General features: G+C 49.0%; 1 protein-coding gene across 5 annotated transcripts in view; it reads left to right on the forward strand.

Moving 5' to 3' along the window:
* Positions 1–13460, forward strand: part of CAMKK1 (calcium/calmodulin dependent protein kinase kinase 1) — a 94506-nt gene extending 81046 nt beyond the window's left edge. For 4 of the 5 annotated variants that reach the window (XM_042025960.1, XM_042025959.1, XM_042025958.1 and 1 more), the window contains exons 14-17: positions 533–661; positions 974–1077; positions 5708–5755; positions 8738–13460. In XM_042025960.1, the coding sequence (XP_041881894.1) occupies positions 533–661; positions 974–1077; positions 5708–5755; positions 8738–8810 (354 nt within the window). In that variant the 3' untranslated portion in view covers positions 8811–13460. The remainder of the gene's footprint in view (positions 1–532; positions 662–973; positions 1078–5707; positions 5756–8737) is intronic. The other variant, XM_042025961.1, reaches the window with a different exon arrangement.
* The last annotated feature ends 335 nt before the right edge of the window (positions 13461–13795 follow it).

Consider the following 13795-nt stretch of genomic DNA (forward strand, 5'->3'; position numbering starts at 1 on the left):
CTGTGTTTATGGGATTTCACTTGACAGCTCTTGCAGGCATGCTGTAAGACCCTGTGGGTAGAAGAGCAGAGCTGAGTGCTGGCCCTTGTCCCTGGCTGTGCACAGATGGTTGGTGTGCTTGGGGGCTTGCCTTGGATGCTGACAGAGGACGTGTCCCCAGTGCCAGGCTGGGCTCTGTGCTCAGCCCGTGCCCTCAGACACAGCTTTCTTCCTGTTCACAGCCAAGAAACCATCCCATGAGAGGAAGCAGGGAAAGGGGGCTTTGCTCTGCTGCATGCAAGAGAAAAAGATGAAAATGCTCCAGATAACTCAGGTTTTCAAAGTGTTTCAAAGTCGATTCAGAGGGTGCCATGGTGCCGGTTGGTGGCAGCGGGTGTGACAGCACTGAGCCAGACTGCAGCCATTTTCAAGGAAGCTGGTTAAAAACCATCTCTGGCAGTGGGAAATGGAGCAGTACTGACAGCTGCCCCTGCAGTGAGCCCTGTGCCCCCATTTCTGTCCCAGCCCAGAGCTGTGTGTGTCCCCCGTGCAGGTGCACCCCTGGCTGAGCAGGGGCGGCGCGGAGCCACTGCCGCTGGAGGAGGAGCACTGCTCCGTGGTGGAGGTCACCGAGGAGGAGGTCCAGAACTCTGTGAAGACCATCCCCAGCCTGCCAGCCGTGGTATGTGTGAAATACACCACATCCTCTGAGCAGGGGGCTGTGCCGAAGCCTTCAGCTGGTGGAGGAGGTTTGGAGAGGGCACACGTGTTCCTGGCGTGAAATCTTGGCCTTTTGACCCAGTGTGAGCTTCTTGTGTCTGAGCTCTGCAGCAGCCTGGCTCTCTCAAGCAGCTGTTCTGTGGGTTCCTTTGCTTCATGCTCTTTGCTGTAGTTCTGTAAAATGTCAGCTGAATTATTAAAGAAGCTGTTGTTACTCCTTTGAACTGGCTTCCAGGAGTCAGCCCTGCTGTTCTCACTGTTCTCTTCCTCAAAGATCCTAGTGAAGGCCATGCTAAGGAAACGCTCCTTTGGGAATCCCTTCGAGGTCCAGACGAGGCGGGAGGAGAGATCCATGTCTGCTCCAGGGAACCTGCTGATGTAGGTACCTACAGCCATGCCTGGCTCTGCACACGGGCAGGGCCAAGGTGCGTGGGGAGGGAGGGTGGGGGAAGCAGTTTGCAAATCTTTTCTGTAGCATTTAAAGACAAAACTCCCTTCTGCATCAAACACTGGAGATAAAATCTACCTCAAGGCCTCTGGGATTGAAATACAGTGTGTTACTGCAGCCTAAAAACTCTTCTATAGATGCAGTTCTCTCTGTAAGATGGGTTTGGCCTAAACACATGTGAGGTGCTAAATTTGAGTCTGTTTTTTCACCTGTTAGTTTATAGTATGCTCTGATCAAAGGTCCATTAAGAGATTGGTGAACTAAAATATGTTTAATTAGAGTCTAGTATAGATATATATTGGAGGGTTTAATTCTCCTCTCCTTTCTATGGACAACAGAAATGGCGCCAGATGAGCAGTGTATGTGGGGTTTTTAACTCAAAATGAGATGGGATTTGACCTGTGGTCTGGGGCCCGAGTCTGGGCAGAGACACCATGGTCAGACAAAAGAGAACACTTAGAAATTGCTTTTTCACTTGAGAACACATACAGTGTTTTTTCACACAGCTTTTTGCCAGTTAATGGAATAGTGGAACACATTGCGAGGGGATATTTGGAGGTTGGTATAAATTACTATATTGGGATTAAAAAGGGAATAGAGATCTTGATGACTAATGGATTCATCAACACTTTTTAACCATGATGGTGTGTACAGGGATGGGGAGAGAATTCTTCTGTCCTTTACTTGGTTCTTACTCTTTCTCCCTCATTTTTGTTACTGATTCCTTTCAGAGCCAGGATTCTGGGCCATCACTCCAGTAAATAACAGCTGGACAAGTAGCCTCATCTGGGACAATTATTTTTATATAATAAAATTCTCACCCCACAGGTTCTGTAAGGCTGTGACTGACAACAAATCTGTGTTGTCCCAAAATGCTTCTTTTCCACCCAGAATCCCAGTACCATTCCTAGCAGACTCCCACGAGGGTGGGCTGAGTCTCACTGCTCCATTGACAATGCAATTAGGGGAATCTCTCACAGGTGTGTGGGGATTTAAGGGCTCAGCTCAATTAAGAATGATGATGTTCTAGGTCCCCAGCTGTGTATTGGAGGCTTTAGTGAAGACTTTGCCTCGGAGTCCGTGGCCAGACACCAGTTTGACATTTAAACACCCTGTACATGAGTGCTGCTGCAGGACACATCTGGAGCATGGCAGGCACAGCTCCTCTGCCAGCTCAGCACAAGGGATTTGCCCTGATTTGTTTCTCTTGGCTCAATGCCTTCCAAATTAGTTATTGCTAATTGGACACATGTCCCTACCCATATCTTCACTATCATTCCTGGTCACTGCATTGCATTGCTCTGAGATGGGGAAACATTTCCTAAGTTTGAATAAAAATGTATTTTATTCTTCCCACTGTCCCAGACAGTAACTTGGAGCAAGGCAGGATTTCTTTCCAAACCCTGCCTGAATTGGTATTTCAAGGTGGTCACCCTGAACCTGTTTCCAAAAGGGGCCTGTTGCTTTCCACCTTCATTTGAGGTGCTTGAAAACTCACGCAGGTGGTGGGAAAACTCCTTGACCCTTGATGCTGGTTCCTGCCTGGAGCTGGGTTCTTTAGTATCTGCTCAGAAAAAACAAAGTTCATTTGATCTCAGGTAGCTGTGAAGCTTCTGATCAGCCACATTGTCAATGTCTTTTCCTTTATAAAATATTCTTGGGCCTTCAAGATGAACTGTAAGCTTTGACTTTTGTCTCCTTTTTAAAGCTGCTAGTCAGATTCTTCTCAGCTCCTTCAAACCCAGCATCTCTCTCTGTCTCAGCTCATTCTGGCCCTGTGTTTTATTCAGACTCCTTGTACAGACTAAAAGGTTTATTTCTTAAAGCAGTGTGTAATTTCCACTGTTGTGCTGCTGTATCCAGTGCCCTTAGTTTACAAAACTGTGCCAGGCCAGGGATGGAGCTGCAGCCGTGCTGGGCTGGCCTCTGCCCAGCTGTGTGAGCACTTAGAAATATCCAAAATCAATGTGAATGTGCCAGTTCTCCACTGCACTAATCCCTGTGCTTAATTTCTCAGTCTCATGCCATCAGTGCCAATTTTTGGCAGTAACAATTGACTTTATCCTGAATTATTTCATGCACAACTGGAGCTTTGAGAACCCATCTCGAAACTGTTGTTTAAAAGAAAGATACTTGCCAAGTCTCTCCAACAAATGGTGTTGTATATTAAACACTACAGCAGGGATGCTCCTTTTAAGGCATATGGATTATTATTTCAGGCTTTGGAAAATGCTTTACTGACTGAATCTAATGAAAATAACTTCAAATTTAAATAGATGTCTTGGATCTAATGACATTAATTTCCAGTGAACCGTGGCTAAATGGGAAATGTTCATTGTTCAGTGAGTTATCTCTTGATGACAGTGTTATTTCCACAGGGGCAAACAGAGTAGACACCAAGCTCATCCACTTCTTAATTCATAGTGGGTTGTTCCCTAGAAAAACCATCCTTAGTACACATATAAAGTTTAACATCAGTGCCAAGGTTATGAATAGAGCTGTGTTAGTTAAAATAAGTTTCAAGTGAGTCTGGATTTCTGTAAGTTTTTAGGATCTTGCAGGAGCAGATAATATTGAAGTAGTAAGGCTCTGTAGAGTTTCTGCCTGTCCATCACCCTTGTAGCTGGACAGGGGACCCCAAAAGGGGGACATGCCAGAAAAGCAGTGCCTGCAGCCATCACTGTGCTCTGGACATGTGGCTGCCCATGAGGAGCTGAGCAAGAAATGAGCCACACGCTCCCAAGCTCTCCTCCACAGAGCTCCTCCTCCCCTGTGGCAGTGTCTTTAGAGGGACATAAGTCAGCTTTTGTAATATTGCATCTCCTTCTCGTTGTAGGTAGGAAATAACTTGTATGGAAGAAAAAAGGAAAGCAATTAGAATACTGCAGTTTCACATTCCATTTATTTAATTAGGCTGCATGTGAAATTGCCAGAGCCCCACTCACTGCTGCTTCAAGCATCTTACATCTGTGCCATTTCTGAGGCTATACTCTGTAGGAAATCCTCTGGCAGCTGAGCTGAGCTCTGGTACCAGAGCTTTCTGGTATTTGATGCCTAATTGATGACTCCTAAAATGGAGCTGTCCTTCAAGCTGACTCTTTGGGATTTGGAGAGGAGGAAACTAAATCATGTGGCTGAATCTTTTTTTACTTTCTCCCTGCATTACCTACTGGGCTCTGTTCCTGGAAATGCTCTGTGCAGATGTCTGTGGTGGCAGGAGGCTTTCCTGTCCCTGCCTTTAGAGGACACCATTAAGACACCACTGATACGAAACAGTTCTTAAGTTAATACTGGGAGGAGAGAAAGCTTTTTTAGCACTCTTTAGACCTGGAAGAAGCGAATCCTCTCTGGCTGTTTTTTATTGCTCTGTTTATCAGCACTGAGCAGTTTAAAAGGCAGATGTTCAGCACAGGCACTCAGCAGGTGGAGGGGAACTAAAATGAAGATGCCCCATTTAGCAGTCCTTGTTTTGCACACCTAGAATGGTGTGAGTGCTGCCAGCTGTCACCTCACCCTGGCAGCTGGGCAGTGGCCAGGTGTCACTGGATCCTGCCTTTCATGCAGGATCCCCAGGAGAGGCAGTGATTCATGGAGTCTTACAGATCCTGCAGACCATGGCCAGGTTCAAACCCATCATTAATAGTGGCTGCAGAAGCAACTGATCTTCTCTAATTTTCCAGCTCCAAAGTATTTTTTAAGCCCAGTTCAGCATTCACAGCTAAGTTCTGGGTTTCTGGTAGCAGTGTTTGCTGCATTTCTTCTGCCTGCTCCACATTTCTCCTAATTGAGTCAGCCCTGGCTTCACCACATTTTTTTGCTCTCATTTATTGCAACTACTACCTATCAAATTAATTGCTATGTTTTGACAGACCCAATTTACTTTCCCATTATGGCTGCTATTACTGTTGATGAAATGTGGTTGTCAGCTCCTCTATGGGGGATCAGTTGGTGTTTAAAAAGCCTACCCTGTTTCCAGCCTTCCCAAAAAGAGACCAAAAGGGCTGTCATTGCCCTTAGGGCCGTATTATCCATATAGGTTAGGCACAAGGAAGCCAAGGGGGAAAAGGAGGTAAATAAAGTGGCTGGCCCAGGTCTCCAAGCAGAAACAGCTTCTCCCAAAGAGAGAACTGCATGTTTTGTCAGAAGAGCCATGCCCCACTGCAGGTAGGTATCCTCACAGGACCAAAAACTTTCCTCTGGAATGAGCCACCATCAACAGGTCCCTCCAGTGAGGGGCCCAGTGCTCCTGTGGCTCTGCCCCATTGCAGAGGTGCTGATAGGACACAAAAGCCCAGAGGTGCCAAGTGACATGGCCCAGGGAAGCACAGCTGGACAGCAGCAGTGTGCTGGAAGCCACCTGGAGCTTTCAGCAGTGGTAGGGGCTGGAGTGGGTTTGTACCAGTGCTGTCCTCATCTGTCCTTCGGATGAACGTGGCTGATGTTCCATCCTCATTCTGCTCTGCTCTCTAGGCTGGTTAGGCATAGAAATACAAGCTCCTTCACCTGCTGCCATTGTCTTCATGATCACTTTCTTTCTTTGTCTCATTGTTTTGCTCTCAGGGACAGATTCCTCTTAAACACATCTGTATATTTGCATCCATCTTTAAGGTAATTCCATGTCTGTGCTTCCCCTGGGTGCTGTAGAAACCTGTGTCCCCTCCTCAGCCTGTGTGATTTGTGTGGTAGTGAGAGCATTTGGGTCCATCCTTCCTTCCTATAGGAGCAGTTTTCCTGCAGTCATTCTGGATGTGTGATGACTAATGTTTATGTATGCTTTTCATTATTATTCCTATTTGTGATTCTTTGGCATTTCAGCTGCTTTTAGGGAGGGAGGGGTGAAAAAAGCCAGTTGGGTTTCAGCAGGAGCTGGTGCTCAGCCCCACATTTGTAGAGGGAATAGCTACAGAATGTGGGAAAGGCTGAGCTTTGTAATTTGAGTTTAATATTTAGTGCTTATGCAAAAGAAAGGGCTGGAGCCATCTCTGCTCCAGATGCTCCACCACTCTGTTGTGCTTCTGCCTCTGGTGCAGTGCTGGGAGGGCTCTGGGCAGACCAAAATTGGTTGCTCCATGTGACCACCCCCACCCCACCTCAGCGAGGATTTCATCAAAACATGGTCACTTGTCCAACCACTTGCACAGACCCTTCTAGGAAGTGTTGGTCCAGTTAATTCTGTTAAATAACAAAATAACATTAATTAAAACCATGATCAGCTGCTTACAGACAGCTCAGTGGAAGTCCTAGGATCCAGTGGTTAGGCAGGACACAGCCTCCAGCCAGGCTGGGAAGATCTGGACTGAGAGACTGGAAAACAACCACACATCTCTAAATACCTTTGGGAGCAGCTCCAGCACTCCGGAGACTCTGCCTGGCCTGGTTTATTGCTCTGAGACAAATGGATGAGCCAGAGCCAGGATGTTGCCTGCTCTGAGTGAGGAAAGACCTGCAGAAATTCTCCAAAAATAGCCAGGAGAAGGCAGGCGGAGGCAGACGGGGACTGACGTGGCGCCGGCGGGGACAGCTGGTGCCACCGCCTCCTGCTGCTGCATTTTCCACAGGGAGGAAGGGACTTCAGCAGCCTGGATGAGGGCAGATTGTTGCCTTGAATGGGGACTCAGTGGAGGAATGAAGCACTTGCCAGGGCTGTGTGTTGGTGCTGTGTAGGTTGTCCCACACCATCCCTGTCCCGTGCTTCTGTGTTTGGGAGGGCAGTGCGGGGAGGCTCATTCCTTGCTGGACATGAAACGTGTGAATGCCCAGTGGCTGTGACCCCCCACAGCTGCTGTGGGTGACAGCCACCTACTCTCCTGGGTAATTGCACAGATCAGGCTTTGCTGCCCTGTGGCTTAAAAAATGTGGGGGAAATAGAGCCTTATTTCTTACCAAGAGTTATTTACTGGAGGTTCCCATCCAGCCTCAGGCCTCACAGCACGAGCCAGGCTCCTGTGCAGACATGGAGCTCTGGTACTGGATCTCTGCTGCTTCACAGGCAGCCCCAGCTTTTTGGGTGGTGTTTGCCACCGTGAGGGTCCTCTCACCCTGACATGGGGTGTTTGGAGAGGAGAGGCTGCTTGGAGTGGTGGGACAGCATTGAATATCCCTGACAGGAGCAGGATCAGCAGGATGTGCCAGGCAGGGAGCCGGGCTGTGCTGAGCTGCCACAGAACAGAGCCTGTGCTGCTAAATGAGGTGATCAATCATTTGAAGAGGGGGTGACAGGCACTGAAGACAGGGCTGTTCCTCAGCCTCCCCTGCAGGGAAATGGTCCATAGGTTCAAGGTCAGATTTATTGCAGGGCTTTGCTGAAGTGACGGGAGAAGGGAACATGATTTTTGATCATTTCTGGTTTCTTCAAAAATCGGGTTAGACCTGTGTGTAGTTTGTGTTGTTCCCAGCCAGGAAATACCCCCAGAGCCCCCAGCCCACACCCCCCAAACACTGCGTGCTCCAGGCACATGCAGCTGCACTGACACTCCACTGCCCAGCTGGCTTGTCCATGCAGGTTCCACAGAATGCACTGGGCACAGGCTGCCCCATCCCTGGAAGTGTCCAAGGCCAGGTTGGACAGGGCTCAGAGCAGCCTGGGATAGTGGAAGGTGTCCCTGCCCATGGCAGGGGATGGAACAAGATGATCTTCAAGGTCTCCTTCCAACCCAAACCATTCCATGATTCTGTGATCCAGCCAGACTGGCGTGAGTGAGGCTGGACACCTGGGAGACACAACTGCTTGGAGATGATCGCCTCCTTTGTGTGTGTGGATATTTTTATGGTGGAGAAATGGGTGTTTTAGGTGAAGTCATCTGCCTGCAATCTGTTTCTGCTGTGGGTGGCACCTGCAGGTGTCCCCTTTTCTCCATCCAGTCACAGTCACATGCAGTCTGGGGGTGGCTGGGCTGGGCGGAGGTGTTGCTCCTCGAGGTGTTGCAGCTCAAGCCTTCTACATGAGAAAACATCAAAAGTTAGGAGTAGGAGGAAAAGGCTGAAATTATCGTGGTGTATGTGCAATGCAAGTAAGTTACCTTGGCTGAGATTCTAGGGCTGCTGCTCTCAGGTTTTGGGAACTGCTGTTTTGGGGACCAGGCAAACTCACAGAAACTGAAATCACACAGTTTTTGTGTAGGACAAACTGGGTTCGGGTAGAAACATTTCGTTTTACTGCCATTTACAGTGGGGCTCTGGAGAAGCAGTTGTGGGATCAACCCATCGCTCTGATTTTTATAAAAAAATCAGATTGAAGTAGAGCAAGCCAGAACTCTCTGAATACAAACTAGGTAATTTGGAAACCATGCTGCTGGTCTGCAAGACTTTCCCCTAGAACCAGATGCCTCCTCATGGAGAAGGGCATTCAGGGAAGCGGAGAGCTCAGTTTTTGGATGCAAAGGCCAAGCAGGTGTCCAGGCACAAGCTGCACATCACTGCAGGGCATCGTGCTGGGATACTGCCGAGGTGTTTACATGGTACCCGCACATCCAGCTGGTTCATTGCTGGTCCATTGCTATTCCCTGTTGATATTGCTGCCCTGGGTTGGAAGAAACACCCCCTGCCTTGCTCTGTGCCTGCAATCTCTTTGTTTCCTTGCCACCCCTGTAGAACACAAGGGAGCAGAGAAGCAGCCAGGGACCCGGAGCTGCCGGACGTGTGCGAGGACGAGGCCGCGTCCTGAGGCCGCCCGGCTGCCGCGGGCAGGCCGCGCACGAGCCGCCGCCGCCGTGCCCATCGTGGTGTCACATCGCCCTCATCACCCAGCCCGGGGCCTGCACAGCAAATCCAGAACCAGACAAACCCACCTGAAACGGACCAAGCCAGAAAGCCAGGCAGGAGGATCAGAGCAGCGCCGAGGAGCAGAGCAAGCCCTGCGGCTCCTTGGGCAAGGTGTCCGTGGCTCCTCCGTGCGTGTGCCTTGCTCTCCACTCGTGCTTCACCTCGGGGCTCTGTCAGGGGTCTTGGCTGAGGAATGGGGGTTCGTTTGTCTCAAGGGTCCTTTTCCCCTGGACACTTTGTCCTTGCGTTTTTGCATTCTCTACTTCAAGCATCGGGAAGAAAAAAATGGCATTGGAGCCAGGTTTTGTGTCAGAGGGCAACTGTTTTATTTAATGCACAGGTAAAGTACTTGTGTGCATCAGGAGTCCTGCTCCTGGTGTGGAGTCGATGGCAAAATGCCTATGGGTATCAGTGAGGATGAGATCTTGCTGCTGGAGTGAACACTGTCCCTCCCTATGCCTTTTTCTTTCTCTTTCTTCCCTTTTCCTCTTACTCCTCAGTTTTGCACAGTCTCAGTCCTGCCCCCAGCTATGGCTTTAGTCAGGGTAGTGCTGTAAAGCAGAGGATTCCCTGGATGTGCAATGAGCCTTGGAGTGTCACAGAGCTCTGGAGCATGGGGATATGCTGCTGCATACAACAGCTTAGTGCTCCAGGGACATCTGCCAGGGCTGCACTTCCTAAAGAGCTGGGAATGCACCCCCATCAGCTGCACCCAGTCCTGCACCCATGGGCCTTGTTCTCCAGCTGAAAAGAGTGGCAGGTTTGGGGCTTTATTTTATTTCAATTCCTTCTCTTCACTCATATCTTGTGTACCTGATGCTTTTAAACTTTAATTTCCTGAAAATGACCCAAACTGGGAGAGGTTCCTAGGATGGAAAATGTTCATGGAGGGATTTTAGAAAGCTACAGAGCACAAGTTCCCAACTTGATCTTTTGATTTTTTTTTTTAAAGGCTTTAATTTTTAATTTTATTTTTATGCATGGGCTGATGCTGCTATTTTATCCATAGATTGCTTCTAAACTTGGGGTTAGAAGCTTCATCTCAACAGTTTGACAACAGGTAAGAGATTGCACTTAAAAAGGCAAATGCAAAAAGGCAAATACAGCCATTTCTGTGGCTGTTGACTGTAAAGACTGTGTGAATAATCAGGAATTTCACTCTTCCATTCAGAAAGTAAAAACCAGTGACATCCATCTGTCAAAATATGTGTCATTATTTTCCCTTGAGCTTTGTGGTGTCTGAACATGCCCCTGGGAAGCCAGTGGGATTGGAATCTTATTTTATAGTACTTAAAGAAAGGACATGATTAAATTTGGTTCCTACATAATCATCTTAGTGTCTGTTTTTAGGTTAATCCTGAGGACTTGGGACTTTGTTCCCTCATTTTTTGTGCAGGGGGACACGTGTACGAGGGCTGTTGGTAGTGACTGGTATATCCTGGTGTTCCTGTTCTGTTTGCTGCAATCCAATTTGGTGGTTCCCAACATTTCATAGCTGGGCTTTGCTGCCAGTGCTTTTTGTCTGTCCCCAGCCTGTCACCTCCCCTCACTCATCCTCAGCCACCTCAGTGGGATGCCCAGCAGTCACCAGCCTGGGCTCTTCCTCTCCTCTCACCTGTAAATATTGGCAAAATGGGAAATAACATTGCAGCTTCTGCCTTTAATGAAGGAGGCCTTTAATGCTGAAAGCTGGCACTGCTGTTGGATCCTGTAAAGGTTACTGCTGTGGGCCTGAGCTCTGCACTGCTGCCTCCAGGTGCTAAATCCTGCCTGTTTGTGTCTGCACCAGCTGTGAGCTCAGCATCTGCTGAGGAACCTGGTCCTGCACCAGGGGCATGCCCTGATGCTTCCCCCAGCCTGAGAGACAGCACCTTCTGCTTGGATCCTGCTGCCTTGCAATGAAGATTTAAGTACCCAGAGGTAGGGAGTGAAAATTCTGAAAGCACAGGGGGGTTTGCAAATGGGAAAGATTGTCCAGGTGGAACCACTGCCTGTGGATGTGACAGTCTCTGGATATAAACTGGTCTGTGCTGGGGTGCCACCAGCTCCTGCTGCACAGGAGCAAGCCAAGCTGGGCAAACTGTCCTCCAGTTTGTGGAAAAAACTACTTTCTCCATCTGGTGTCCCCAGGACAGGGCCAGGGAGTGACCTTGGAACAAGGACACATCTCAGGAACCTGCCCTACCCCAGGCAGAAAAGGGAGTTCTGGTAATCCTGATCCCTGTGGAACTTCTGAAGTCTAAGCAATACCTGGGTTGCACTCAAAGAGCTCTAAGAGTGCAAACATGGGGTTAGTTATTGTATTTTTAATCTGTGGCAAGAATAATTTGCTAATCCAGGCAGTTGGGGTTATTTTAGTGATGCCCAGGGGATGGGAGCTGGTGGGGCAAGGCTGCAGGAAGGCTGTTCTCAGCCTCAATTAATGCAACCAAACGTCATAAATGAACTCCATCTCATGTTTCTTTAGTGGTACCTAAATCCATCGCTTCACTTTTGGAGGGGAAGGGATGTTTTTTATGATTATCTCAAAATCTCCTCTGAAATATTTGTCCTTTCAGCTAAAACAAATCCCTCTGGAGCTGTTCCCACAGGTCCAAGTACCAACCCCTTGAGTTGTGCAGCTGAGCTCTGAGCTCGTGTCACAAACAGCAGCCTGAAAACTTGCATGAAATGAGATGAAGAAGGTGCCCTGGCAGCAGGAGAAAGGCAGAAATAGGCTCTACTTCTCACTCAGCTGCAAGGAAATCCTTGCTTGTTTATGTGCATGTTAGAGCAGCTCAGAGCAATGCTGGTTCTGCTCTGAAGAAAGGAAGAGACTGAAGAGAGGGGATTTATCTGAGAATAAACATCCCTGGCAAGGCAGCGCTTTTAGCTCTTGAGGGAAATCATTCTCTTTAGCTGGATGGGTAAATATTTGTCTGCTCCTCTCTGTGATGGAGGGGATGGGGTTCAGTGTGGGCTCTGCAGAGCAGCGAGCAGAGCTGCCGTGGCACACTCATGCTTTGGTGTGTGCCCTGTGTTTTTCCGCTCCAAATCCTCACCTGTGCTGTTCTGGAGCAGTGGGATGCTCTGGCCTGTGTTAGCTGGGCTCAGAGTCCCAGGGAGCACCATTGCATCTGGTCAAGTTTTCCAGACTCTTCCAGCTTGAGGATGATTTCCTTGAAAGGAATTTCTCATTTGGGGGAATAGCACATCTCTTTGGTCTCCAGGAGATAGATTTCTTTGTCTTGCTCAGTTAATGGCACTAGGCCTTTGGTTTTGGGGGGTACTACTAAGTAAAATTCCTGGTCAAGTCTCTTCTGTCCTGCACTGAGGAATGCCCAGTCCATGTCTTTAACCCTTTGGGCAGGAATGTGCTGCTGTGAATGTCACACTTGCAAACAGATGAGGTTTTCAGCATCAGGGCTGCTGGTGGGAAAGCTGACTTTGTGTAGGGCTGCAAGCAGAGGGAGCCTGGTGGGGGACAGTGTTGCTGCTCCATGCAAAACAAACTGTGGCTCCATAACACGACTTCCAGGGTGGGATTTCATTCCTTATTTATTGCCAGACTTGCAAGGAGGAGCTGCTGAGAGAAATTTCATGTTCCCTCAGCACAATTCTGCATCCTGAAGCCATCGGCAGCGCTGCCATGGGGGAATTTCTCCATTTGTGGTGTGTGGCTGGGAGTTCATTTGCTCTCCCCAGCTCAGTGCTTTCCCTCCCATCTTACCCAAAAACCCCAGGAGCTTTGTCCCACCAGCCCAGGGGCTTTGTTCCAGCCCCTTAGAGGCCCAGGCTCCCCCAGGGTTGGGGATCTCAGTAAATTTCCCAAGGCAGGAGGGCTGTGCTGGGGAATGCCACAGAGCCCGAGCACTTCTGGTGTGCAGCAGAGAGACTGGAAAGGAGAGTGTGGAGGGTTTGTGTGGAAATAGACCTTGGTTTAGGTGCCAAACTTCTCTGCTTTAGCAGGGCCCATTTGCAGTGGAGTTTGCTGAGCAAAGCAGTGCAAGGCATTCCTTTCTGGGCCGGATCCTCCTACACAAGTCCATGCTTGGCTCGAGTCCCTCCCAGGCTGAATTAACCTGGATTATGCCATGACCCTGTTGCTCTGAATGCAGCCTTCCATGGGATGAGGGAAGGAAAGCAGCTCATCAGTCGCTGCCTTGCTCCTTCCCTTCCTGAAGAAAAGCCATGTACACTCAGAGCTGCTGCTGGCAGAGCCCAGACCCTCCATCCCATCAATCAAAGCGTTCCCAAAAAATGGTGTAAATTCAAGAAGACATGAATTGCAACTCTTGAGGGTATAATACAGATCCTCTGTGCCGTAATTTTGCTGCTCTTTCTGATTTCTAGGCCTGTTCTGTTGGTATTTCAGTCTCTCGTTGCACTTGATGTTGAACCTTTGCCCCTGTATGTGCTCTGCTATGATTCCAGCATGATGTAAATGCACTCAGTACTGTGACAGCACGTGGCTGTTGCACTGTAAATATGTACCATGAAGAGAGAGGCTATTTTTTGCATGCTTTTGTACTGTAGAACTGATGAGAAAATGACAATAAATTCCACAGAGATGGCCCTGGGTGTAAGTGCAGTTCCTAAGGCAGCACTGACTGCTGGCTCTTGAGCTTTCTCTGCGGCTCCACCCCTCTCTGTGCTGTAGCTGCAGCAGAGAGGGGCTTGGAGGGATTCCTTTCATCACCCTTTCCATGCTGGGCTTTTCCTGGATGAAGAAGCTCAGGGGTCTGTCGTGCTCAGGTGACACATCCCCAGCTATTCCAGCCTCCTGCTGCAATGGGGCTGGTGAAGCTGTCTTGCCTTCATTCCATTTGCTTCCAAAGAAAAGTGCAATTTCCTTCACAGAGGGGCTGGGGCTGGCCTGGGTTGGAGCTCACTTGGCACTGCTGTGGA

This window comes from Corvus kubaryi, unplaced genomic scaffold (genome assembly GCF_017639235.1).
Source record: "Corvus kubaryi isolate FWS band 111438036 unplaced genomic scaffold, C.kubaryi_AGA036_p1.0 37284, whole genome shotgun sequence".
NCBI classification, from domain to species: domain Eukaryota; kingdom Metazoa; phylum Chordata; class Aves; order Passeriformes; family Corvidae; genus Corvus; species Corvus kubaryi.